The 27264-nt window shown below is 42.9% G+C and overlaps 7 protein-coding genes across 7 annotated transcripts; 3 read left to right on the forward strand and 4 right to left on the reverse strand.

The window, feature by feature from the left end:
- Positions 1 to 963: 963 nt before the first annotated feature.
- On the reverse strand, positions 964 to 2169 carry J4E92_010630 (uncharacterized protein; the record flags this gene model as incomplete). The annotated part of the gene is made up of 1 exon (XM_051501967.1): positions 964 to 2169. One exon carries the CDS (start codon positions 2167 to 2169, stop codon positions 964 to 966), a length of 1206 nt encoding a protein of 401 aa, XP_051347771.1.
- A 1360-nt stretch (positions 2170 to 3529) lies between these two features.
- On the reverse strand, positions 3530 to 4796 carry LYS5 (holo-[acyl-carrier-protein] synthase; the record flags this gene model as incomplete). Its single annotated transcript, XM_051501968.1, has 3 exons — positions 3530 to 4234; positions 4285 to 4687; positions 4738 to 4796. The coding sequence occupies 3 exons, from the start codon at positions 4794 to 4796 to the stop codon at positions 3530 to 3532; spliced, it is 1167 nt and encodes a 388-aa protein (XP_051347772.1).
- A 686-nt stretch (positions 4797 to 5482) lies between these two features.
- J4E92_010632 (uncharacterized protein) lies at positions 5483 to 7899 on the forward strand (the record flags this gene model as incomplete). Its single annotated transcript, XM_051501969.1, has 2 exons — positions 5483 to 6582; positions 6633 to 7899. The coding sequence occupies 2 exons, from the start codon at positions 5483 to 5485 to the stop codon at positions 7897 to 7899; spliced, it is 2367 nt and encodes a 788-aa protein (XP_051347773.1).
- A 1180-nt stretch (positions 7900 to 9079) lies between these two features.
- On the forward strand, positions 9080 to 10625 carry J4E92_010633 (uncharacterized protein; the record flags this gene model as incomplete). Its single annotated transcript, XM_051501970.1, has 2 exons — positions 9080 to 9587; positions 9640 to 10625. The coding sequence occupies 2 exons, from the start codon at positions 9080 to 9082 to the stop codon at positions 10623 to 10625; spliced, it is 1494 nt and encodes a 497-aa protein (XP_051347774.1).
- Positions 10626 to 11267: 642 nt separating this feature from the next.
- Positions 11268 to 12041, forward strand: J4E92_010634 (uncharacterized protein; the record flags this gene model as incomplete). The annotated part of the gene is made up of 2 exons (XM_051501971.1): positions 11268 to 11700; positions 11758 to 12041. 2 exons carry the CDS (start codon positions 11268 to 11270, stop codon positions 12039 to 12041), a joined length of 717 nt encoding a protein of 238 aa, XP_051347775.1.
- Positions 12042 to 12450: 409 nt separating this feature from the next.
- On the reverse strand, positions 12451 to 13549 carry J4E92_010635 (uncharacterized protein; the record flags this gene model as incomplete). Its single annotated transcript, XM_051501972.1, has 2 exons — positions 12451 to 13244; positions 13294 to 13549. The coding sequence occupies 2 exons, from the start codon at positions 13547 to 13549 to the stop codon at positions 12451 to 12453; spliced, it is 1050 nt and encodes a 349-aa protein (XP_051347776.1).
- Positions 13550 to 15329: 1780 nt separating this feature from the next.
- On the reverse strand, positions 15330 to 16641 carry J4E92_010636 (uncharacterized protein; the record flags this gene model as incomplete). Its single annotated transcript, XM_051501973.1, has 2 exons — positions 15330 to 15989; positions 16039 to 16641. 2 exons carry the CDS (start codon positions 16639 to 16641, stop codon positions 15330 to 15332), a joined length of 1263 nt encoding a protein of 420 aa, XP_051347777.1.
- Positions 16642 to 27264: the final 10623 nt, after the last annotated feature.

Below are 27264 nucleotides of genomic sequence, written 5' to 3' on the forward strand. Positions count from 1 at the left end.
TTTAACTTTAGTTAACTAGCGCTAATAGCCTACTAAGTAGATATTCTAGTAAGCTTACTTAAAGAGAAAGGTCTTAGCTTTCTAAAATACTATAAATCTTAGTTCTAGCTAGTCTAGTTATTAAGATATCTAGCTTTAAAAACTATAACTTTTTTAATATCTCTTTTTTTATATTACTCTACTATATTAGCTATATTATTAAACTCTTTAGGCGCGCTATAGATATCTACTATATCTTTAGATTTCTAAGAGTAGTAACTTATAGAATAGAAAAAGCGCGCTTTTACTAAGAGAGATTTTAGTATATATATTCTAACTATAAAGCTTTAAAATATATTACTTTATTAGTAATAAGTATATATAATTAGATTATAATTCTTTTATAAAGTTCTCTTATAAAGTATTTAGTATTATAATTTTTTTATAAAATATTAAAATAGCTACTTTATAAGCTTAAAAGATTTAAAAGCTTTAACTACTTTAAAAGTAGTAGTACTAAAGTTTTAAGTTTTAGCTTACTTAATACTATATTTTTAAAAGTAAATAAAAGATTTAAATATATAATTTTTAGAGTATTAGTAATAGTTTTTACTTTTTTAAAATTAGTAGCTCTTTAAGCTATAAGTATTACTACTTAAAATTTAGATTTCTACTTAATAATAGATATCTACTATTATAATATAAGGCTAATAACTAAATATATTATAATAACTCTATTGTACGTAAGTATTAATATTACATAAGATAAATAAGTAGCTCTATTAGGTATGTATACAGGGGATTAGATAATAAACAGATGTAGTGTTGTAGTAATAGTGTAGTATTACAAGTAAAGCCTATAAATTGGTTGTAAGAGTCTAAAATGCTTTCGCTAAGAGGTCTTGATCTGATGGCTACAGGCCACGGCCATGTCTATTATACAGGAACGCAATGAAATCTACAATACAAGTCGGTATGTACCTGTTATGATTCGGCGCGGTCATCCCCTTCGTTTCCGCTGATGTAACCCTGGTCCACCATATGTCTCACGATATCGTACGTGGCGACACCAAAGTTGCTTGTCCTGCTCAAGATAGTGCTCGGGTTGATAAACTTGTAGTACTCATGCATAGCGAATCCATGCAGCATGTATGTCGAAGAAAAGTCCATCTCCCACTGCGCACGTCTCCGTCTGTTTGCAATGGCATTGTCGTACAGCTCCATTGGGTCGGTCGAGTTGATGAGCTGGGGAACAGGCGATGGATTGCCTTCGTTGGGTTTGAAAAGAGGGTCAGTGCTCTCTTTAAACCAGTGCGTGGGGGCAAAAGCGGTGCGGTCAAGTATCAGGACTTCGTTGGGGATTGGGACGAGACGCTCGGCGATCCTGGTCATGCTCTGTAGATTTGCTTCCCATCTACCGTCGAAGCCGGCATGTTGCTCGCGCACGACGATTCGCGCCATTGTGCTGTTTGGCTTGGTCAAGAAGACACCGTTGTTGATGGTGCCGTTGATGCCACCGCCTTCACGTGCGCCGCCATAATGTCGGCCGCCGATGAAGGCAAAGCCGGCGTTGAGTAGGGACGTCAGAGGTCGCAGAGGTACAACATCCCAATCCATATAGATCCCGCCAATTTTCGCAATGGCCTCCCAGCGGATGAAGTCTGACTTGTGCTGTATAGCGGAGATTTCCTGGTCCTGGTTCTGGCCGGCAAAGTTGGGCACATCTACTCGGTTCCAGGTGGTGATGTTTGCGAAGGTGTTGATGACTGCCTTGGTCCACCGGTCACCGTGCTTGCTGGCATTCCTAATCTCGGAGTCGTTGAAGTCGGTATGCATGTAGATCTGCGTCGGTTCAATGTACATGACTGCAGCGCACATGGTCAGGAAGCTTGAGAACGGGAATCTCAGGGTTGATGTTGCGTCCTTTTTTATCTGCACATAATGTACGATGCTGGGTATGGGGTCATGCATGGACGCCTCGCTAGACTTGAGTATCCCATACTGCCTCGCCTTCTCCAGGGGATGAGTAGATATTGAGAGGATAGCGAGAGCGATGATGATGCAGGCTGTCGTTACGATTGCGAGACGGGTGCGGGAGCGTGTCGCGGATACCTGGCCGACAGGCATGTATCGATGCATGGACTCTGGCGGTTTTAGAAAGCCGAAGGAGGAGCGAAGCTGATTCCACATGGTAATAACGCGAGCGCGTATCTTGCTACTGAGGTTGTATGATTGAGATACTTGGAAGGCCAGGTTGGTGGGGGAAACGTGAAATGATGAGATGACAGGTCGATGTTTGAAGATGAGGTAAGACGGTGTTATAAGTCGTTCCTTTGGTGGCTTGATTAGGGCCGAGTCAATCTGACATGCCGCAACGCCTAGACGGGTGTTTAGGTTTAATTTTTTTTTAGGTTCCAAAAGGTGTTGGTGTAGTCAGATTGATGTTTCAAAATAGGAAATAAGCAGCCACCCTCTAATTATTGGTCGCAAAAGTCGCAAAAAAGAGACGAGTGTTTGGAAACCCATGCGGCTGTGCATCCGGCGATGGCAGTTCAGGTTCATGCCGTGGTGGTCGGCTCTTCTAGCATGACCGCGAGGGCAGGTACTCTACACTTACAATCGTCATTGTGATCTATTCAATGTACATGCAAGCGACTCCCATGAAAAAGTATTGGTGGTTCGGTATCGCTTGGAATGGGATAAGAGGTTCGTCACGTCTGACGTCGGGGAAAATACACACATTCTGTCTGGGCAGCGGTGAGAGCGCTTCTGACACGGTTGGCCGCGCGAACATTACACCCGATCTGCGGCGCATTGCAAGCACTCACACGGATGTTGAATATGCGATTTGCCATTATCTCGCTCTTTGCGCGCCTCGATTCGTCGATAGAGTGTGTCTCGGCGTGAGAAGCACGTTGTTGAAGAGGGCCGTCCCGGTCTTACTCGCGTGTTGATCCTCATATGACGCGTCAGGCTGTCTTACTTGCCAAGGCTCCGATCAAACATAGCCATCGTGGGTAATCGACGAAGACATACTTTCACAAGTACGACATGAACCATAAAGCATGGTACAAGGCTTCTCAGATAACTCGAGTAGTGTGATTGATGTGCTGCCAGGTGCATGATGCATGGATCGCATTGGCGCCGCAAAGGCGGGAAACTAGCGCACCCAGCTACGATCACGAACTCAATCAGACAACCTCTACAGCGATATTTACTACTAAAGACGGCGTGTTCTTATACACGCATCTATTCTTTGCGGTGAGCCAGTTTCAGTGGTGGCTCGGATTTCATTGTCTCTGCTGACAGGTGGAGGCTCGTAGGAAGGTCTGTATACCATATGACCGATCCATTGAGTAGAAACAGCCTCGTCGTAGTCCTTGTAACAGATTTGACAAGACTTCGAGGAATGTAAGTTGCATTAGCAGAGTGGTCATCAATGACCTGACCAGTTAGAATGCTGTTGGCCGTGCACGCATATGATGAATCTTTACTATTCTTCGTTTTCGTAACTTCATATCAGCATTGAGGATGCTGCACGCGAGAAATCCTATACTTCCTTCTTGGGGACACCGCCTGGTAGCGTCTGGACCTTCTCCTGGAACAGCTTCTCTGCGCCTTGCCATACTGGTGTAGATGCTCGGTCCTTGAGGGCCATGAGGCTGGGCAGCAGAGCGTTGCTGAAGGCCTCTGAGGACTCGCGGGGTAGCGCAGACGGAAGGTGGTCGATGGAGATGACGGACAACCTCGGGCCGTCACCCTCAACAGAGACCTCGACTGTGGGCTTGTCGAAGGTGGTGTTGATATCATAGATGGGAATGGGGTTGTGTGGGTTGGTGGTGTCGCATGAGACATCGCAGACGACGCTGAGCCTGCGGGTTGGTGACTTGAGGCTCTCCTTGTTCACAAAGGGCGGGATGGGCTTGGAGAGGTAGATGCAGTTGACGAAGATGTCCGACTCGACGATCTCGGGGTAGGGGCCGTCGCGCTCCTTGGTCTCAGCCAGATCCCACTTCTTGATCTCTGGGCAGCCAATCTTCTCCAGCAGGTTGACAGCGCCGGAGCCGCATCGTCCGAGGGCACCCAGTACCAGACTGGTGGGCTTGTGACCAGCAACCTTCTCACCAGCGGCAACATCTTCCTTGAGCTGGGCGATCAGCTCGCTCTCGTTGTTGTAGTATCCCCGTCCTTCGGTGAAGGTTTCTAGGCCGGGGAGGGGCTCGCCTTTGGGGTGGGTGAGTTGCCATGCCCAGGTCTAGCAGATGTCAGTATGGTGGTAGTGGTGCAGTAGTCGAGTGGACTAACCTTGATGGCCAGGGCAGCGCCGACGAAGCCCGCGTGGTAGCCAAAGGCCGCAACGCGCCTGCCTGATTCATCCTGCAGGAACTCGAGGTCGTACAGGGTGCCTCCACCACGGGGAAACCTCGCGAGGACGTTCTCCCAGCCGCCCTGCTGCTTGTAGCAATGCGCAAAGTGTACGAAAGTGTGCTCGAGCGGGAACTTGTCTTCGGGTAGCTCCTTCAGTCCGATGATGATGCGGTCATCCTTGGGCGCGTTCTTGTATGCGCCTTCCTCGATGAGGGTCGCGCCTGCCTGCTCAAACTCCTCGTCTTTGAAGATGCGGGCGTAATTGGGGTCCTTGGGCGAGCGCTCGACGACGACAGGGTAGCCAGCATCGAGCAGCTTCTTTGTGGTAGTAGGAGTGAGGCTGGAATACTATTAGTACAGTATATCATGCAAATGGTCTAGTGTACTCACCACGAACGGTGCTCAAGCGGTTTGGCCTCCGCGCGGGCGTGTAATGTAGGGAATGACATGGTGTGTGGTAGATGACTAGACGTCTTTGGATATTCGAAAAGAGTGGTCACTTCAATGCCGTCCCTGGATGTGCTCTACTTATGAGGTATCGGATCTCGGAGTGTGGGGAATAGTCGGCGCGGACTGAAGCCCACGATGACTCCATGGCCTTTTTCGCCGGGGCGCCAAATTCGAGCTCCGAGAACGGCGCTACTGCAGGGCTGCACCGTTGGGCCATAGAGACGTCCGATGACATAGCCACAGCAGCGACGTGAGGCTTGAGACATATCTGACCAGTAGTGGGGCGGCGGTCTGGATGACATTGCAGCGTCTCGCACGTGCATTGCTCGACGGCCGGCGGCGCTGGACTGAGCAAGCTAGGTGGGATCCTCTGCCGGCGTGGAAAATACGCTGCACCACGACGTCCATGCTTTTCTCTCGTCTGTTCTGCCTCGGGAGCGCTATGGTTGCTGCTGCGAAAAGCTGCTCGCACTCGCGTCGCCGTCCATAGTACGGCTATTACCTCGCCTCCGATTCGCTGGTGCTTGCACCTCGATATCACTATCTATCACTATCGCGCAGCATGGCTTCGCATTCGCGCGACTCTTCCAATGCCAGTGCCCGGCACGCACACGCGCCTTCGACGCCCAGCCAGCTCCGCCAGGCTCATGCGCCCTCGGACAGGTCCAGCTCGCCTGAGGAAACCATGCGTCCCCGCCGCTATCACGACGACGAAGAGCCCCAGCCGTCGAGCAGCGCTGCGCCCCACGACCTCGAGTTCTCCACCGACGGCATCCACCCGGCGACGGATGCGACGTCAGTTCACTCAACCCATGAGGAAGTCGCTCCCCCGGGCGGCATTATCGAGATCGACCTCGAGCCCACGGTGCGCACGCGCTTGCTGAACCAGCAGGACTGGGGCACCTTCAACCGGGCCGAGGGAAGGCCGGCGGCACATCGCAACTATGGCAGCTTCGCGGGTAGCATCCACTCGGAGCAGAGCTTCGGTGGCACCTTCCCTGGCATCCGCGAGACGGCAGAGGGCGATGCGCCTGACGAGGCACACGCTCTCTTAGGCGACGCCTTTGCAGACGGCGTGCTGAACAAGGGGAACGGGCAGAAGATGAGCACAACGCGCTGGCTTGCTGAGCGCCACGGCATCAAGGACAAGCGCATGATGTACCTCAAGTACTACATCCCCGTCCTCAACTGGACGCAGCAGTACAAGTGGCGCTACTTCAAGGGCGACCTCATCGCAGCCATCACCATGGCCTCGTTCTACATCCCCATGGCCCTCTCCTATGCCTCCAACCTCGCCCACTTGCCGCCCGTCCACGGTCTCTACAGCTTCGCCCTGAACCCTCTCATATACGCTGTGCTGGGCACCTGTCCGCAGATGATTGTTGGTCCCGAGGCGCCTGGCTCGCTGCTCATCGGCGAGATCGTGCGTGAGAACATCAAGAAGGGCACCACCGGCGACAACGACGGTAGACGTAATGCTGAGATCGCTGGCATCGTGACGTGCATGGCTGGTGCCTTTATCCTGATCGCAGGCTTCTTCCGACTCGGTTTCCTTGACAATGTGCTGAGCCGGCCCTTTTTGCGAGGCTTCATCAGCGCCATCGGCGTAGTCATCTTTGTAGACCAACTCATTCCCCAGATGGGGCTCGCACGACTGGCTGCTGATCAAGTGTCTCACGGCAGTTGCTTGGACAAAGTCGTCTTTCTCTTTCGTAATGTCGGACGCGCCCATGGACTCACATGTGCCATGTCCTTCACTGCATTTTTCATCATCATGTTCTTTCGGTATGTTGCGAGACGCCATCTTCATGCTGGACTCACTAACAAACCTGCAGAGAGTTCAAGAAGCGACTGCAACCACGATACCCTAATGTCGCCTACATCCCTGACCGATTTGTCGTTGTCGTGCTATCTGCTGTGCTTACCTGGAGATATCGTCTTGACCAACAAGGCCTCGCTGTCCTAGGAGAGGTCAACTCCAGCGCCAAACTATTCACCGTACACTTCCCTTTCGAGACCTCGCATCTCAAGTATGTATCTGACGCCATCAACACGGCATTGATTATTGCTATGTTGGGCTTCTTCGAGTCTTCCGTTGCTGCCAAGTCGCTGGGCAGCGGTGATCACACCAAGGACGGCGTCCAGATGCCATTAAGCGCGAATCGCGAGCTCATCGCTCTGGGTACTGCAAACATCACCGGTGGACTGTTCATGGCGCTTCCAGCTTTCGGTGGCTACGGTCGCTCCAAGGTCAATGCATCCACTGGTGGTTTGACGCCAATGAGTTCAGTCTTGTTGTCCATCATCACTATTCTGTGTACCATCTTCATGCTGCCATATTTCTACTACCTACCCAAAGGCGTCCTTTGCGCCATGGTCTCAGTCGTAGCATACTCGCTCGTTGAGGAGGCACCACACGATGTCAAGTTCTTCCTTAAGATCCGTGGCTGGTCAGAGTTGATCCTTATGGGTCTTATCTTCTTCATCACCATCGTGTGGGATCTGAAACGTGGTATTGGTGTCGGTATCGGTCTCTCTATCCTGCGGCTGATCCGTCATTCGGTTCGCCCGCGCATTCAAATCCTAGGCCGCGTGCCTGGAACTACCAACCAGTTCTCAAACGCGGAACATCACCCCGGAGATGTCGAATTCATTGAAGGGTGCTTGATCGTCAAGATCCCCGAGCCTCTGACATTTGCCAACACCGGAAACCTGAAGACCCGTCTGCGCCGCCTTGAGGACCATGGTACGGAGAACGCCCACCCTGCTCTACCGCGCGTTCGCCGTGCAGAACACAACAAGAACGTCATCTTTGATGTTCACGGCGTCACATCGCTCGACGGTGCCGGCGCCCAGGTCCTGGCTGAGATTGTAGAGTCTTACAGGAAGCGGGATGTCAGAGTCTTTTTCTGTAGGGTGCCGCAAGAGTCCAGTCCCGTCTACCAGCTATTCGACAAGAGCGGTATTATCGAGATGTGTGGAGGTCCAAGACACTTTGTCCAGAGTGTCGAGGAGGCGCTTCGCATGACCGAACTGGAGCGACTCACGGAAGAATGGGCAAGCTCTGCGGAGAGCTCCCGGGCTGTCTCAAGCAGAGCTTGAGTCACTGCAACGACGCATGTAACCTTTTGGCCTATTCGCAACGAACAAGAGTTCGCGAGCAATGCATTTCGGAATTGGCGTGTATGAGCGTTTTACTGCGATTAGACTTCTTGTATCTTCCTTTTAGCTTTGGGTAACGAACTGCAGTCTCGGTATCAATATGAAAAGCATGGTCATTTTCCAGTTTCCCGTGTCAGAACCTCTGACTGTTTGGAAGTCTGCCAGGCGTCCAGCAACTTTGCCGAGCGACGACCCGGTCGCGAACATCGGAGCTAGATCTGCCTCCAGTGCGTCGGCTGCGTATGGTATCCTGCAACCGGTGTCTAGCCCCAACGCCTATTATCTGGTTCCCATTTCCAATCACATTTGAGATGATGCAATCGTTAGATGCGCTCTTATGCAGGGCTGCTTCAATCTCGCAGTCATAATCAATGCTGCCGTGACTAAGATTCGAGCATGCCGTGTTCAGAGATCCCCAGATACGGGGATAAGCCGGTGGACGCGCTACCCTGGGTACAGCACCGCGTCTTCACTCCACTTTGGAACATCCTTACAACCCAACGCCGGTACGTGTTATAAGCTAGAACCAGCTCACGAAACCAAGTTTCACAAACAGTATCATCAATATATGTCGTATCGACTGCGAGCCCGCAGCCTTGACTGATCTCCAACAGTCCGCGGATGTCTGAGTGCAGCGCGTTCAGACCGTTGGCGCCCCAAGCCTTTGACGTCGACCAAGCTTTTCGGCGTCTTTCAACAAAGCTTCGCTGTGCCGTCTTTCCCAAGCCAAGCGACGCTTATCACCTCTTGACCACTCTTAGCACGCAGTAGCCCCTGTCGTGTGCTCCATACCATGTCGCCTGCTAGCCAACTCTGGTCCATCGTGCCGCTCTCCGCGGGGGTGCCATTGGATGGCAGTTCAACATGCGGGGTTGCGGGGACGTCATGAGGATGTCGAAGATGCATTCCCGGGTCGCACTGGTTATCTGTGATTTCGTTTCCGGAAGGTTCAACGATGATCGCGTGCATGTCTAGTGGGATTAAAGAAAGCGTCACGCCCGCGGTGTCTTATAAGCTCTTGTAAGCTCAACAGTCTGTCGATCTCGTTCCGAGAAAGAAGACTGCACTTCCACTCACGCTTCGCGTTCTGAAGTTGCCCGCGGGTTGTCCTCAATTCACAATGGCGGACGAGAAGTACGACACTACCGAGCAGCGCGAGTTCGCGCCGCCGGCCGCAAAGATGTCGGCCGGTCGCTACATGGCAACGCGCATTCCCACTCTCAAGCCTGCCCACGACAAGGTCGCCAACCCCATTGCGCTCCTGCGTATGCTGAATCTTCAGCAATGGCTCTTCTTCCTCGTCGCTTTTGTCGCCTGGACCTGGGACGCGTTCGACTTCTTCACCGTTTCTCTCACTGTGGAAGATCTTGCCGAAACCTTTGGTAAAACCAAGGCGGATATCACATGGGGTATTACATTGGTCCTCATGCTGCGAAGTGTGGGTAGTATCATCTTTGGTTTGGCGGCTGATCGGTATGGAAGGAAGTGGCCTTTCATCATCAACAACCTACTCTTCATTGTGCTGGAGCTCGGCACGGGTTTCTGCTCGACCTACAACGAGTTTTTGGGAGTGAGGGCTTTGTTCGGTATCGCCATGGGTGGACTGTACGGAAACGCTGCTGCCACTGGTGAGTCTTCCTTCCAATCTCCGCCTCATGCAGATAGCTGACACTGTCACAGCCCTTGAAGACTGCCCCGAGCAGGCCCGTGGTATCATCTCCGGTATGCTACAACAGGGCTATGCATTCGGGTACCTACTAGCCACCGTCTTTGCACGCGCGTTCGTCAACACCGTCGGTCACGAATGGCGACCGCTATTCTGGTTTGGTGCAGGCCCACCAGTTCTGTTCATCATCTTCCGTCTCTGCCTCCCAGAAACGAACGCTTATCTCGAGCGCAAGCGAATTCGCGAAGAACAACCCAACGCCGCCAAGGTCTTTGCTCAAGAAGGCAAGGTTGCGCTGAAGCGCCACTGGCTTTTGCTGGTGTATCTTGTCTTGCTCATGGCGGGCTTCAACTTCATGTCGCACGGAAGCCAGGACCTCTACCCGACCATGCTGAGTAACCAGTACAACTTCTCTCCCAACCAGGTCACCGTCACACAGGTCGTCGCCAATCTCGGTGCTATGACCGGCGGTACCGTAGTCGGTTATTGCTCATCCATTTTCGGTCGCCGTATCAGCATCATCGTCATGTGCGTTATCGGCGGCGCTCTACTCTACCCCTACACATTCGTCTCCACCAACGCGGTCATCGCCGCAGCCTTTTTCCAACAGTTCTGCGTCCAGGGTGCGTGGGGTGTCATCCCAATCCACCTTATGGAACTCTCACCAGGATCATTCCGCACCTTTGTCGTCGGTACATCTTATCAACTCGGAAACCTTGCTTCCTCTGCCTCATCGACTATCGAAGCGACTATTGGCGAGAGATTTCCACTTCCACCGAAAGGCAAGACAACCCGTTACAAGTACGGGCTCGTGATCTGCATCTTCATGGGATGCGTGTATGCATACGTTATCCTGCTCACAGCCTTGGGACCAGAGTATCGAGGTAGAAGCTTCGATGTGGCTGCCGACGAGGATATGAATGTCGTGACTGGTGCAGATGATGGCAAGTACGGTGCGAGACACGATAGTGAGGACGCGGAGGCGAGAGAGCGCGTGTAGAAGTCGCGTTCCGAGGGACGCTTACCATGTAGCTATTTGCAGTCTTTCACATAGAGCAAGAATAGTACATGATGCTTCTAGACTTTATCCCCAGCATGCAATTGTTGAGTTCTCACCGTGCGCGTTAGCGATGTTCGCCATCCGAAGTTGGCAACCGCCTTGTCTTTGAGGCTGTGTCTACCCGATGTGGAGAGACAGGCCAAATATCTGTACTCGTGTGATCGCATCTCGTAAATTGTATATTGCCTGATCCATGGCGTTGACGTAGGCAATTTAGACATTTCAAGCAAGCTCGGTGCTGCCATTGGCCACAATTAAAATCGGCAGCGGCATCCGTCGCTAGCGTTGTACGACTGGTAGCCGCCTCGCACACCAAATAGATTGTCTTCATCACTCGTAATCTATGCAACACTCACATCGTCTTGTACACCTTCGCTTAGAGCCAATTCACGCTCAAGGTTCGGGTCTTTCGCGATGGGTACGGCTCTTCCGACCTTATTGCCGGTGGGTGTCTCGTAACGAACGCGCCAGTCTGGGGGAAGAGACAAAGTATATATGTCGCTCGGGAGATGTTGATATGCCGGCACCAACTGCATATTCATTGCATCTCATCTCCAAGTTCAGCCAAAGATCCTCGCCAAGATGAAGTCCTCTGTTGTTTTGCTAGCAGCTACCGCGTCTGTCGCCAGCGCTCATTGTACGTTCTTATGCACTACACGCTTTCCGAATAAGAAGCTGACCTCTGAAGACACTCTCCCAAGCATCAACGGTGCCGCAGCCTGGACTAGTGTCCGTCAAGCCAAGAACTGGCAGGACAATGGATTCGTCGGCAACGTGCAAAGCAACGACATCCGTTGCAACCAACTTAAGGCAGGAACAGCGACCACTACTGTTGCTGCTGGCTCGAACGTAAAGGTCAGCGTCAACCCGAACGCTTACCACCCAGGCCCCTTCCAGTCGTACCTTGCCAAAGTACCAGAGGGCGCAGACATCAACACCTGGGACCCTACCGGCGCCGTCTGGTTCCGAATCTACGCCGAACAGCCCAAGTTCGGCTCTCAGTTGACCTGGCTGAGTATGTCTACCCTAACGCTTTTTCTCTTCTGGCATACTCTAACATCTGTGTCTGCAGGCGCTGCCACCTACGACATCAAGATTCCTCAGTGCATTGCACCTGGAAAGTACCTGATGCGCAACGAGCACATCGCCATCCACACTGCTCAGAGCGTAGGCGGAGCCCAGTTCTACCTGTCTTGCGCACAGATTGAGGTTACTGGCGGCGGCAGCAAGGCGCCCTCGAACCTCGTCGCGTTCCCTGGCGCGTACAAGGCTACCGACCCGGGTATCCAGATCAACATCAACTACCCTATTCCTACAAGCTACACCAACCCCGGCCCGCCTACTCTCACTTGCTAGATGCAAAGGGTTTGCGCTAGGGGCATATACGCTTGCGTGAAGCAAAGCTTGAAGGCTACCTCGATGTAGATGTATATAGGTTTTCCATAGACAAGATTAGTTTACGAATATTACGACGTGCATAGAGTTCACATTTTCATGAACCAAGGGAATTTTCACTTTGGCAAAATGGCTTACACAGATGAGATATTGGTGCATGGACTTATGTCCTGCTGTTCTCAATATCTTTGAAATTGCCCACCAAAATCAATTCACCACTGAAGTAATAAACTCGCAGGTACCTCCTAGCATGATACCGACCCACTGCTCATCTTCGACTCCGATCGAGATTCTTACTTATAGGTATCTCCAAAACCAACCATACAGCTAATCTACGCTCCATCCGAGAGGCCAAAACTTCCCAACCACCTCAAATAGCATGATAGCGCTCAGAAAGCTTCTCAGCATCATACATCTTCGCAGTCGCCCTCTCCAACTCATCCGCCACATACTTCCAAAAGTTGCGCTCACACTTCGCCACCGCATCCACGAGCTGCTCCGTCATCTGCGGCGTCTCCAAATCATTCTCGTGTACCTCTGAGGGAACGGCATGGCGCAAGTTGTCCTTGAGCTCCGTCGCGTTGTTGAAGTCCTTGATGCGCTTCTTGCCCGCCTTGCTAAGAACACCTGTTCCTTCGGCGTTGGAGTACTGGTTTGGGTTGCGCAGGTGCATGTAGTCCTTCGGGTCGAAACCGATCTCGCCGACGGAGGTGGCGATGCGGGGGGCGTTGCGGACGAAGCGGCTGTAGACTGCGGCGTCGGTGAAGGTTGCTGGTTCGCCTTTAGAGAGGCGCTCTTGGTTGAGGTGGCTGGCGATTTCGCTCCAGAGGAGCTTTTGATCTTGGCGGAGGGTCTTGATGAGGATGTTCTCGGGGTCCTCTTCGACGCTGGGGCGGGTGCTGGTCTTTTTGTCCTGAGGCATGAGTACAGAGATGTTGTTCTCGACCTCCGCTTTGGTGGCTTTTGCGCGCTTCAGTCCGTCCATGACGCTATATTTGTATGTGCCTTGGGTTCTCGGGCGATTCAAAAATGTACTTCCTTGGGCTGGTAAGGCGTGGTCAGAAGCTTCTCCGTCCTCAGGTTCAAACAATGGAGATTCCGCTCGGTTACTGGTTGGCGTGACTGAGGGATGGAGCGTTTGGGAAGAAGGAAATTGGTAGCTGCCTGAGAAGTATAAGTACTATTCAGTATAATTGTGTCATACTAGACTCACTTGGGCTCTCGGTGGCGGTACTCAGGTGAGAGAGTGGGCCAGTGGCGCTCGTGATATTACTGCCCCGTGCAGTCTTGATCGTTCCTTTCTTCACTCCGTCCTTTCTGAATCGCTTCTTACCTCTGCGGAACATCGTGTCTTGCCCAGCAGCATCAAAGAAGAACACATCGTCGCCCCTTTCTTCGCCCGAGAAGCCGATGTCCGGTATGATGACTTGGTCATCTTCAGCCAAATCGCTCGCGCTAGCAGGAGACATCAACAGCCTGAGAACATGAGTTTGTTAGCTACAGTTCTAAAGAGCTCTGTTACGTCCAACGCTATGCTCAACGCAGAGGGCTACAATGGACCGTCGAACGGCAAAAGTGATCGTGATTATACGCCCTGCCGGCGGCAATAGCCAGAACAACTTCAGAGCAACTTACTGATTATCGCCTTCGACAAACTCGATGTTGGTTCCGAAATTTACAACAGACATACTTGCGTTCTTTCGTACGGTGTAGACCACGGGAGACAGAGAGAAGGAAACCGACAGGCCTAATGTACTTGGTACTGTATAATGGGCCTAGGAGAAATGCCTGGTGTTTACTGGATGTAATACTGTGCAGCCTAAGGCACGTACCTCGCGCTTCGCAAACGGTGTGCGAGAAATGCCTGGAACGTGAGGGGCTCCCAGTGAATATGGCCACGATCATCACGCGATACGGTAGTGGGGACTCGCTCTATGATGGAATTATAAGCCAAGCGCCTGTAGTCAATGATAGGTCAGAAGAAGAGCAGACTCGCAAAGGAATTGTTAAGTCTCGTGTGCAAACGCTTAGCGTTTGCAATCAGAACCGTGTCAGTGAGTCTAGACCTAGATTCTGAATTACGACTCAACACATTGCGAAAGTGCCATTGTACGAAAACAGCCTATGAGGCCTCTGCGCAATTTTTCAAGGTGGTTAGAGTGAGGAGCTACATGTCGCAAAAGATCAAAAGATAGCTTATTGAGTATGTGCCATGTTTAGAAACCACACTATCAAGATCAGTTGAGTACCTTCCTACTTATGTATCGCGGAGAAGACTAAAGCTTCGGCCCTGTTCAATTCGCCTTGAGCCGTGTCGGCTGGTAATCCCGTGCTTCTCGTCTCACGAGTGTCTTTTGACTGCTTACGAGGAAGTAGGGATCGAAGAAGAGACTTGGTAGATGCCATCGTTGACCCTGACTTCGTTGATTTGGTGTCCGATTGCGATTGTTTGCCGGCGTCAGCTCTATCGGTCGTTGACATGGTCTGGAAATTTTCGAGGAAGAGCTTGCTTTGGGTGTATAGATGAGCTCTGAATGACAGTGGTAGCAGGCCGTATGTGGACGCCTGCTTGCTGTTAAGTAGATATGTAGGGGCGCTTGCTTGGTCTCACACATCTCGCTTCATCGCTTACAGTTGCACGCAACTTGTCGCATAGAATCAGAACAATCATCGATCCATCGTTGAGATGATACCGTAAACAGCACAGATACATGGTCTGCGAAAGTCGATTTACGAGCTCTTATCAGCAAGTCGACCAGAAGGCGGGTTTGCGCGCACCACGGTCTCGGCGAGTAAGCGAAGAGACATACAGCTCTACAGCCGGAGGGCGCAATGATGGTTGTCACTGCAAAGATCCATGGCTGGAGGACCGTGAAGCGAGGAGCACGGTTGAGCTAGGTCTGTGTCTGGTGTTGACGTAGTAATGACGAAAGGGGTCTAGTGCTTTCCGTATTGGCCGCACGCGGGAGTTTGTCAATCATCACACGTCATGCGCGCACGCGTGTCCGGACCTCAACACGCGCACAAATAGAGCTCACAGTCACCATCTTCATGCCTGATCATACGATGACGATCTTGATAACGATCTCGGCAGATCTAGATCACACAATCGCGCGCCCGCCAACACGTTATCGCGACTTTGACAAACGCACAATAATTCACCGGCATCACATGTCAACACATTTGTGAAATCGTCACTCAACGGAAGAGCTCATTCTTATATTTACAGCTAACTTAAGAGCTCATTACCTACGCGTTCCAACGGCGCATGGTGGAGTTTGAACCAGCGAATGTGGATCCAATCTCACCCCACTTGATCTGGCTGAAGGTAACTGTAGGTGCCTTCTCAATCTGTTGGATCGCCTTAGGGAAGCCTTCAGTTGCATTGCATGGTCCGGATCCGGACTCTGAGCCGTCAAGCCACTGCATAGCACCGCTCTCATCCCACCAGATGCTCAGCGCGAGAACCATACCGCGGGCCAGAGCATCACCCATGCCCTTGTGGCCACCAAGCTTGCTGTACATCTCAGCGCCAGGTTGAGCACTGCAGAACTCCTGGTCCATAATGATCTCCTTCCTGGCGTTCTCGATGACGACGCCGTCCTGGACGTACTTGCGGACAATGGCCTGGAGAACGCCGTCCTTGGCAGGGAACTGGGTGATGACGGTGAAAGGCTTCGTGGTGTCGACTTTGAGGCCAGTACCGTAGTAGTCGGGAGAGCTTCGGTGCTTGTAGGGGTTGTCTCCGCATCCGTTCTTGTCGCACAATCCAGCCTTGCCGCACTCGTCGCCTGTGCAGCCAAAGAGACCGTCGGTACTGCAGGTGTGAGGTGCGATCTGGTTGGAGCGAGCGTTTGCCTCCCAGATATCCATTTCGTTGCAGCAAACACCTTGACCCTTGACGTTTCCCTGGAACGAATAAGCATGAGTACTGAGGGAGAAGACAGCTTGTACTTACTACACCGTTGATCCATGGTGTGACGAAGCACTGAGCATCACAGTATCCCGTGCCATAGGCGGCGCCACCTGGGTTCAGTTGAGAACGTCCACCATCAGCCTCCATCTCGCTGAGGTAAAGGGCGCCGTTCATGCCGCATGGCAGCTTCGATACGTCGACGTCGAAAGCCAGCTCGTTACCGGTCAGTTGAAGCATCTCGTAGTTCTCCTCGTCCTCGGCCAAGAGGTAGACCCTAGGGCTAGCTTGGCCGCCACTGGGGTTGAACATGTCCAGACGAAGCTCGCCTCCGGTAGTGTAGACGCCCATTGTGGAGTAATCTTCGATGCCTTCCATGATGCAGTTCTTCGCACATGTTTCCTCATCCGGGCACGCAACCGGGTCGGCTGCACTACCCCAGTTTCCACAGCCGAGTGTAGAGTTGCCCTTTTGATGGATGTAATGGGAAGCTGAGTCGACGACAATAGCTGTGCTCTGCTCTTTGCATCCTCCCGCTTTGGTGCACTTCCAAGTGTTGAGCTTGGGGTGCACTTCTGGTGTCGATCCTGGTGTTTGCGCAGTGGCAAGACCCAAAAGGGTAGCCGCGATGAGGGCGTAAGGAGCCATTGTATAACGATTGACTAGGCGTAAACTTGAGAGACGCAGTTGCAGAATACGGAGAAGAGCGAGCTGCGAGCCTCTTTATAGCTCCGTTGACGACCAGTTGAAGCCGCGGGCTGTTCCTGTACTAATGGACTGCATACATGTATCAATTTCAAGATATTACAGGATATGAGAGCCGCAATGTCTTGGAGCCTCCATTTAGTAAACATCGTCAGTGAATTTGGCGGCTGTTCCTGCTATTGGTCGCAAGCTCTGCCTCGGCCCTATTGTCAAGGTCGCATTTGTTTCGAACCCTCGCTGCAAGATCTTGACAGCGCAGAACGGTCCGGAAGAACATGCAGAGAACCTTCGATAATCTATTTGAGAGATTGCTATTTGCTCAAATATATTGCACTTGATCACGGGGCTCCAGATGGAGGTTTCATGCGGGGCATTTACCCGGTGTTTGCTCGGCGCAAAGAGAGCTTGACTTATACAAGCAGGTGCCCGCCCCTTTGCCGTGCTTCTCACAACCAAACGCCCACCGGGAGCCCGGTTTTGAGTCCGCAGTTGTAGTAGGTCAAGACAAGCGTCGAATAAAAGCAATGTGCGGCGGCAAGAAAGAACCAGGTTACCGGGTGAGCAGTCCGACACTCCTAGCATCCGACGCGATGAGACTCCCTCTCACTGCAACGTGTCATTTCCATGCGCTTCTTTTTGCGCATGCTCGTCGCAGTAAGTTCCGAGTACCAAGTACTCGGCTCAAGCTTCTTCTGTTCTGCCTCGCGTTGTACAGAACGGATCAATGGCTATGGCTATACTTCTCCGGCACCATCTTCTACGACCATCTTTTACTTCTAGTACTCGTCGCACGGCTCCTGAAGATAGACAGTCTTTACATTCAATGATGAACGTCTGGGTTCCGTCGTCCACGACGATCAGGTTATCGCTGGCCTTGCCGCAGTCACGGAGCATCGAATGACTCGGTCGCGGCTGCTCACTCATCTTCGTCGATCTGATGTTTCGTGAGCCCGAAACATCCCTACGAGACCTTGAGCAGCCTTCACCCCACTCTTGCAATGGTAGCTATCATGGCACCTGTCATGGCTTCTATTAGGCACACCAAACCCAGCTCTTTCACTACTCCTACGACATCGGTCAGATTCTTCCGATTCTCTTGGAAAGTGGATGCACAAGACAACGGCTGTCAATGCGTCTGGCGGACAGCGCATTCAAACGGTGCTTTCGTCCCGCCTGGGACGACGTAAGCTTGGAGTCTGCTCGCGGTGAGTGGAATAAAATGTGAGCGCGCCCATCAATCTCCTCTCGAATGAGCATCTCGGCAGTGATCGGATTTGAGCGACGTCCGGAAGTCGGGTAGGAAGTTGGGGTATGTTTGGCTGCCAACTTTTGACAAGCTGCTTTAGGGCCTAAGAGGTAAGAACCTAGTACAGCTAAGGGCTGCATCCTAAGCAAGGCACAGCTACACGCTAGTGCACACCTCTACTAGCGTAATATACAGCGCTTACAGCGTAAACTAGAGGTAACACTAACGTTTTAAGTTATATTTCTTAGTAGCTCTAAGGTGTTGCCTTATAGTTAAGCATACAGAGTTAGTTATTTTACTAATATAGTATAATGTAAATAGCAGAATCTCTAGAGTATACTTTAGATATAGTAATTAGAAGATACTTTATACGTACATAAAGCTTAGAGATTCTAAGGTTTATATACTATATTAAAGTATAGCTAAGAGTAATATATATTAAGAGCGTGCTTAGAAGCCTTAGAATTTCTAAGGTTTTTAGATAGAGAACTATATAGAGCGCGCTTAGAAGCCTTAGAATCTCTAATATCTTTAGATAAAAAACTATATTTAAGATTTACTATCTAAAGTAAAAGTAGAATAGATAGTAAATAATAAAGAGCGTAGTAATAATAGTGTTTATACTTATAGAAAGGCTCTCTTATTAGTATTCTAATAAATATATTCTTATATAATATTTACTCTAAGTAATATACTTCTTACTCTAAATATATCTTAGTTAATAAAAGTAAGACCTAGAATTACTAATAAATAAATCTTCTAATGCCTATATTGCTACTAAGTAACTCTTAGCTCTCTTTGCTCTAATATCTTTATAACTTTATAGTAGTAGTTAGCTAAATATCTATACTCTTTACTATTAACTTTTTAGTAGAGTATAGAATCTAGTATATAATTAATGTCTAGAGGTCTAAATTATAGAGGTCTAAACTAAAGTATATTATTATATATATTACCTATTCTTATAATTAAAATAATAGTATTAGCCTTTATTCTACTATATATTTATATTATTATAATATTAGCTAATTAGACTAGCGCTCTTAGACATTCTAAGATTATTAGTGTAGAGGCTTAATTTAACTAAGTTACTACTATATCTTTTAAAATACTTTTCTTATATTAGCTTATATAGGCTATAGTAAGCTAAAGAGATATAGTATATATAATCTAACATTAAGCCTAATATCTAGCTAGTAAGACACTAGAATAATAGATATCTATAGAACTTTTCTATAAGATACTTTTAATTTATATATACCTAAGTCTATATAGATTATAGTATAGGTAAAGTAAAGGTATATTACGCAAAAGAGTAGAGATTCTAAGCTCTAAATATATATTATAGTTAAATATATAAGACTATATATCTTAGTTTCTAGTTATATCTATAACTAGATTAAAGTTTATATATATACGTAAATTAATAGTAAAAAGTTAGAAGCACTAATAGTATTAGTTAGAATAGTAGAAATAACTACTACTATTCTCTTAGTAGTTATAGCTATTATAATAGTACGCTTTATACTCTTAAGATAATATAGAGAAAGAATAGCTACTTTTATAAATATCTATAAGAAAAGAGAATTATATTAGAAAAAGTAAGGCTTATATAAAAGAGTTGTACTAGTAGTAATAATACGCTTTTTATGTACTAAAGAAATAGAAAAAAAGTTCTTAGAATAGCTAAGAAAGATAGAGTTAGTAATCTATAGAACTAGAAACAGCTACTACAGACCTTAGTTAACTAGTAGTAGCGTATACTTAGACTAGTTAGAGGTTACTATAGAATATAAAGATATTTTAGCTATATAGTCTAAAATTACGTAGTTTTAGTACTTAAATATAAGAGCACTACTCTTAGAGAAGGTAAGAGTATATATATTAGGCGTAGTTTATTAATATTATAATTTCTTAGGCTTACTAAGATTCTACTCTATAGACCTATAAATATAGCTATAATATATTAAGAGCTACTTATAGAGTAGTGTAAATAATATTTATAGAGTTAAGGTAGAAGATACTATATAAAGTATATTAGCTTTTAAGATAGTAGTAATAGTATCTATATAGTAGGTATTAGCTTAATATAGTTAGATAGCTTATAGATATAAGATAAAATATAGAGGTAAGAGAGTATTATAGAATTTAGATAGAGAATAAATAGTGTCTCTAAGGTGTATATTATATAGTAGTATATATAGTATATATATAGTAGGTAAGATATATAGTTTATCTAGGTAAAGAAGTAAAAAAGAATAATAAAAAGAAATAAGAAGTAAATATTAGAGTAACTAGAGGTTAAAATATAGAAATAAAGTAAAAGTATATAAGAGAATAGAGGTAGATTATTAAAAGTAACTTTTAAATATATAAAGTAAAGAGTAGCTATATCTTAGTATTACTAAGATTATATAAGGTAGTAAATAGTAAGAGTAGACGTAAGGCTAATATATAAAAAGCGCTAAGTAGCTATATTACTAGTAGAAAGATAAAAAGAGTAGAAGATAAAGCTTAAAATAAGTAAAGTATAGCTAAAGTAAAGCTACTAGTATAGTTACTAGTAGCTCTCTAAATAAAGTTTTAAAAATTCTAAGCTCTAAGATAGAAAGTATATATAGTAAAAAGGTAATATATACCTTCTATTTAGGTTAATATATACTAAGTTATATAAGTAGTAATCTTTAAAGAGAAAGTTATTTATAAGTAATATATAAGTTATTTAGATAGTAATAACTTATATAGCTAATAAGTCTTATATAGTCTTTTAGTAATATAAACCTTCTACTATTAGGTTTTTAGATACGCTAACTAACTTCTATATTATATAAAAATCTTACTATAGAAGTAACTAAATATTAAGAAGAATATAATACGTAATATTAGTATTTATAATAGTTTACTATACGCTTCTTAAGATTATATATAATATTTACACTTAAATTAATATATATTATAGGCATAGTATAAGTAAATAAAAAGATTAATATAATATTATATTAGTAATTCTAATAATTTGCTCTTTCTTCTCTAGTTATTCTACTACCTTCGCTTTATATACTCTAGATTAGGTAATAATTAAGCTTATAACTCTTTCTCTAAATTATTAAAGACTTATAATATCTTCTTACGTTACCTACGCTAGTTAAAAAGCTAAAGCTTATTAGTATAAAGCTTTATAAGTAATTTAGTTATATATAGAGACTATACTATCTTTATATTAAAAGAGCTAAAAAGTATTTTCTAAAGGTAGAGAAGTAATAGTTTATACTTACTAAACGTCTTAGAACTAAGGTACTCTATACCTTATTCTTTCTTCTTACGCTCTACTCTCTTAAGCTTAGAGTTCTATAAACTTATAAGTATATTTATTAGTAATACTAAGTAATAATAGTATAAATATATAATAAATATTCTCTTCTTTATATACTATATCTTAAGTATAGCTACCTTATAGAGGCAGCTATAAGGTAGAAGTTTCTACTCTTCTATTCTATTAGAGGCGTTATCTCTAGTAGGTATACTCTATACTAATCTTTAGTGTAAGAAAGAGTAGAATAGCTAAGAATACTTACTACGTCTTAGACCTTGTAGCTATAACAGCGTAGCTTTATAATCTTCTACTTCTAAAAGGTAGCTCTAACGTTATTAGTAGTAAGTAGTAAGTAAATAGAGGTAGTAATACTAAAGTTTCTCTTCTATTATTAATAGAGACTCTAGTCTCTTACTCTACTAAGCAGCCTATTAACTATAATATTTAGCCTACTTAGCTATACTAAGGCTTCTTTTAGAAAAGTATACTATTTTATACTTAATAGCTTATAATTTCTAGCGCTTTAGCTATAAGTGTTATTAGAGTAGATATAATAAATTAGTAGAAGAAGCCTATAGGCAGAGCAGAAGGTCTATCTATATTACTAGTTCTATTATTATTATCTTCTAGAGTAGAGCGTTTTAAGGCTAGTTATAGTAGAGAACTTAGTAAGAAAAGTTAGTTTCTCTAACCTTCTTTACTTAGAACTTTAGTTTTACTAGAGATATTAGTAATACTTTATAGTCTTACCTACCTCTAGGTATAGAGTTTAGCACGTAACCTAGTATAAGTAGTTAATGTAATAGTCTTAGAGACTTTAAGACTATTAATAGAATTAGAGAAGGCTAGAGAGTTAGAATAGATAGTTACGTAGAATATAGACTTAAACCTAGAAACCTATATAAAGTCTCTAGTATCTCTAAGAAAAACTATATCTAATATCTTTAATTCTAAGACAGAGACGTTGTATAGAGCATCTCTACTCTAGATAGAAATAGACTTTTTAGTAAACTTACTACTAGGTCTATAGGTAGTCTTTTTTATAGCTAGAAGTTTTCTAGCCTTTTTTACCTTTAGAGGTATAGTTCTTTAAGTAATCTATATAAATATAATAGAATTAGAGATTAGTTAGTAGACCTAGAGAAGCGCATAAGAATAGATAGAATAAATATTAGTTATAATGTAGAGGTAAAGAGTAGAAGGTAAAGATTAATAGTTAAGTATTAGAAGAGCTACTAGACCTAGAAAATACTATCTCTAATTACAAGATTCTATTTAAAGTTAGACTATAATACATAACTAGTATAGCACTATACTATCTATAGTATTAGACTCTAGAAAGCGCTAATAATTAGCGAACTAGGCTCTAGTACTACTACTTTAACTCTACCTAATCTATAGCCTATATAAGTAGAAATAGCTATAGACTATATATAATATAACTAGCTACGTATTTAGATTAAGATAGATTAACTAGTAGATAAACTACGTGTTAAAGACGCTAATTAAATACTAGAGTATTATAGCTAGGTTAAAGTTAGCGCTCTATCTACTATAATAGATTAATCTTATAATATTCTAGCTCTTTACTCTAATAAAAAACTATACTTCTTTTCTTTAAAAAGAGTAGCTGCTATATAGCTACACTCTCTTACTAATTTTATTAAGATTTTAGTAGAAGGCTTTAATAAAAGAAGAGAGTAACTATAAAAAGTTATTAGTTCTAAGAAATATATGCTAATATATTAGCTACGTATAAGAGTTAGCTTTAAGTCTCTTCTAGATAGATACTTTAGAAATTTAAACTAATTAGCTATACTATTATAGAAGAGATAAAAGAAGTAACTTTCTATTATTTCTAAGATATTTAGCTAATTAGCTAGAAGTCTAGAGATATTAAGCTATAGTTTTTTAGAATTAAAATAGACATAGAAGAGTTTAACCTCTATAGATTCTATTAATATACGTTAAAGTAGCAGAATTGTTAGATATTTACCTTCTTCTTAGTAGGTCTTTTACTAGTTAAGAGTAATCTTATACTAGCTAGTTTGTTTCTTTATAATCTATAGATTCTTAACTCTAATTTACAAAACTTTATTAATATAGAGAAGGTAAAGAAACGTAATTACGTAGATAAGACTTATTATTACCCTCTAACGCACTCTAGCCTACGTAATAGATATAGTTTAGAGGCTTTTTAGGTATAACTAATAAACTTTCTTATTTTTTTAGTATAGCGCCTCTAGAGTATTCTTAGTTATAGACTTTATACTATCTTATATATTACTATTATAGACCTATAGAAAGTGTAAGCGTAGCTATACTAAGGTTATAGTATATAAATATAGATCTTTTAGTAGTTAAGAGACTATATATAATGTTTTATAATATTAGAAGAATAAGAGTTACTACTCTAAATTCTATCTAGATTCTCTATAAATTCTATAGCTTACTAGCTCTAAACGTAAATATAATAGTACGTAGCTACTATATATATAGACTACGCTAAGGTCTAGAAATAGAGAGCTCTACTATAAAAGACCTTAGTATTACTAAACTCTCTATTATTTACTATTATTACTTTCTTAGGTATTACCTTAGGCTTTCTATAAAAGTATTTAATCTAGGTATAGATTAGATAGAGTGTATTGTAGGTAACTACTATAAGGTTACTATGCTAAGAATAGAACTAGTTAATAAACTTCTAGAATTTTATCTATTAGCTTAAATAAAGAGCGTTATTACTAACTATAAGGCTAGAATTATATAGTACTTACGTAATATAATTCTTACACGTCTTCTTAGCATAGATATCTTTTATATCTTTATCTATACTCTAAAATATAAACTATAGGTTATTATCTATACTTTTAGCGTTTAACCTATCTACGTTAAGGTAGCCTAGGTCTTAGAATAGTAGGTTTTTATTATTAATTATATTAGTAATTCTATTATCTTCTAGCTAATGTATCTCTTCTAGATACGTAAATTCTTAACGTATAGAAGTAACTATATTAATAGTTCTACTACTTAGCTTCTTTTATAGCAAGTACTCTTCTATAAAGAAGCTATCTAGAGAGCTAAGCTTATAATATATACTCTCTAAAACGTTAGTGTTATAGAGGTATATAGTAGAATATAGCGTAAATTATAAATATAAGAGGTCTAGTCTATATAGACATAATAGTAATCTTAAATACTACTATAGCTTAGGTAATTAAGCTAAAGTTAGCGTAATTAGTAGAGATTTCTAGATCTAATAGTAAGTAGCTCTAGATTTACAGAGCTTATAGGCTACTAGTGTTCTATTAACTATAGATTACGTGCTAAAGGTATATAAAACACTAAAGTAATATACTTATAGTTAAACTAAGATCTCTTTTATAATATATCTAAAAGGCTAGTCTATAGATACGCCTATAGAGACCTTCTGCAAATAGAAGAGAAAAATATTACCTTAGCGTCTACTTACTTTACTATAGTAGATAGTCTAGAAATAAATAAAGATTAGTACTATAAACTATAATAATTCTAACGTTTAATATAATATTTATAAGTTACTTAAAGAGTCTAAAGCCTTTGTAAGAAGAGGCTAGATAAGTAAAAAGTACTTTAAAGTCTACACTAAAATATATATAATATACTACTAGCACTAAGGTTATAAGCTCTATTCTACTAATACTCTATAGGTAGCGTAAGAGCTTTACTATTCTCTACCTTCTAATAGGTATAGAGGCTAATACAAATCTATTCTAAGTATATCTTATATATATAGAATATCTTATAGAATATAAAATAGCTAAAATTTGCGCTACTATAGAGGCTAGAATACTACTAATACTAAGGCGCCTACGTCTAGACTCTGCAAATTATAAGCCTACTACGTAATAACCTAGAGCTAACTAGCTACTATAGCCTTCTAATAGAGTATAACTCTAAGTAAACTATATACCTTACCTACCTAAACTACCTAATTATCTAAGCTCTTTACGTAGAGTAGTTTTACTACCTCTATTAATAGCGCTAGAACTACATAACATTACTATTAATAATAAAGTTATAAAATATAACCTAGAGAATATTCTACTACTAATAATTAAAAAGGCTAGCTATAGAACTAATATAGAAGAGTTAGTGTAGAACTAGAACTAAAGTAGTAATACTCTATTATTCTAAGAAATACTACTACCTATATAGTTATAGTAGAAGTTATTTACAAAGAACTATAAGACGTTCTAGAAGATATACGCTAAGAACTTTACTAAGCAATATATGCGTTACTATTAGAATTACTAGGTATTCTATATACTAATAAATATGTAGTAGATAGTTAGAATATAGAAATAGTATAATAATCTAGAATAGTTCTAGAGAGATTTCTTGCGCCTAGTTCTAGATAGAAAAGGTAGAAATACTAAGTTATAGAAGAGGTTACTATAGAAGCTAGTTATTAAGAAAGCTTAGAATATACAACGTATAGAGAATGTAAGAGTAGCCTAGTAAGCTAAATTAGAGTTCTTTAGTGTTTTTACTAAGTAGTTTAGGTATTAAATAGATAGTATATAGTATATATTAATAGATAAGGTAAAGATTACTTAGAAGTATTATAAGCTAGTAAATAATTCTAAGCTATAGAATCTAGATAATAAATAGAAATAATTATATATATTCTTATATTACTATATATACACTAAAGATTATAATATTAGGTACTTATTTTCTTTTATAGTAATAACGCAAGGTATAATAATAGATATACTAGTAATATATATTAAAAAGAGCTATTTTGTGTATAATAATAGAGATAATACTTCTTTACTACTATAACCTTATTATTATAGATCTTTTTATAGAAAGTTTATAGAATATTATTATTATATTATAAGAAGTTTTTTAGAAATTAAAGTATATTACTAACTTATATTAAAAAAATCTATATCTTATATTCTAAGGTTAAAGAGCGTAAAAACTACGTTTTCTAGAAAGAAAGCTCTTTCTTTTTATTCTATACTAAATTTAAGAATAATAAAGTAAAAGATAGAAAATAATACACTTCTCTCTAAAAAATCTTTACCTATAGTAAATACTTATTCTATATCTTACTCTATAGAACCTTAGTATTTCTAAGACTTTATTAGGTTTTAAACCTCTTTTAGTGTAGAGTATTACCTCTTACGCATCTAAGCTTAGGTTAAGAAATACTACGTAATTTAGTAGGTATACTAGGTTTCTTATAATAGGTAGAGTAAGAACCTAATATCTAATAAATATTACTAGCACTAACGTAGACTACGTCTAACGCTAGAGTTACTAGAGTATAGTAGCCTATAATACACGTTATTAATTTTTACGTCTATACACTAAATTATATTTCTTTTAGTAAAATTATTAATATTTTATACTTTATAGTCTTTTTTATAAAAATTAAGCTTTATAGTAGAATCTATAACACTATAGATAATACCTAGAGAGACTAAGGTTTTGCTTCTAAAACCTCTATAAAAATAGATATACTTAGCCTCTATAATAGTTAGAAGTAGAGAATATTTACTAAAGGTATATAATAAACCTATATTACTAGTAATAGAGTCTAGAGATACTAAGGTTTTGCTTCTAAGACCTTTGTAAAAACAGGTATACTTAGCCTCTATAATAGTTAGAAGTAGAGAATATTTACTAAAGGTATATAATAAATCTATATTACTAGTAGTAGAGCCTAGAGATACTAAGGTTTTACTTTTAATACTTTTGTAAAAATAGGTATATCTAGCCTCTATAATAGGTAGAAGTAGAGAATATTTACTAAAGTTATATAACGCAAAATATACTCTTTTTCTAAGAGAAAGTATAGTAGAAATAAGAATTAGATAAAGGTAAGTAGAACTTTAACTAACTAGATAGCTTTATATAAGCTAGAGTATCTATATAATAAAAAAGAAATTTTTATAAGCTACTTCTACTAAGTAAAGAGCTTTAAGATCTATACTAACTCTAGTCTAAAACTATA

The sequence above is a fragment of the Alternaria infectoria genome, assembly GCF_024043175.1.
Source record: "Alternaria infectoria strain BMP 0036 chromosome Unknown scaffold_40, whole genome shotgun sequence".
Taxonomy (NCBI): Eukaryota; Fungi; Ascomycota; class Dothideomycetes; order Pleosporales; family Pleosporaceae; genus Alternaria; species Alternaria infectoria.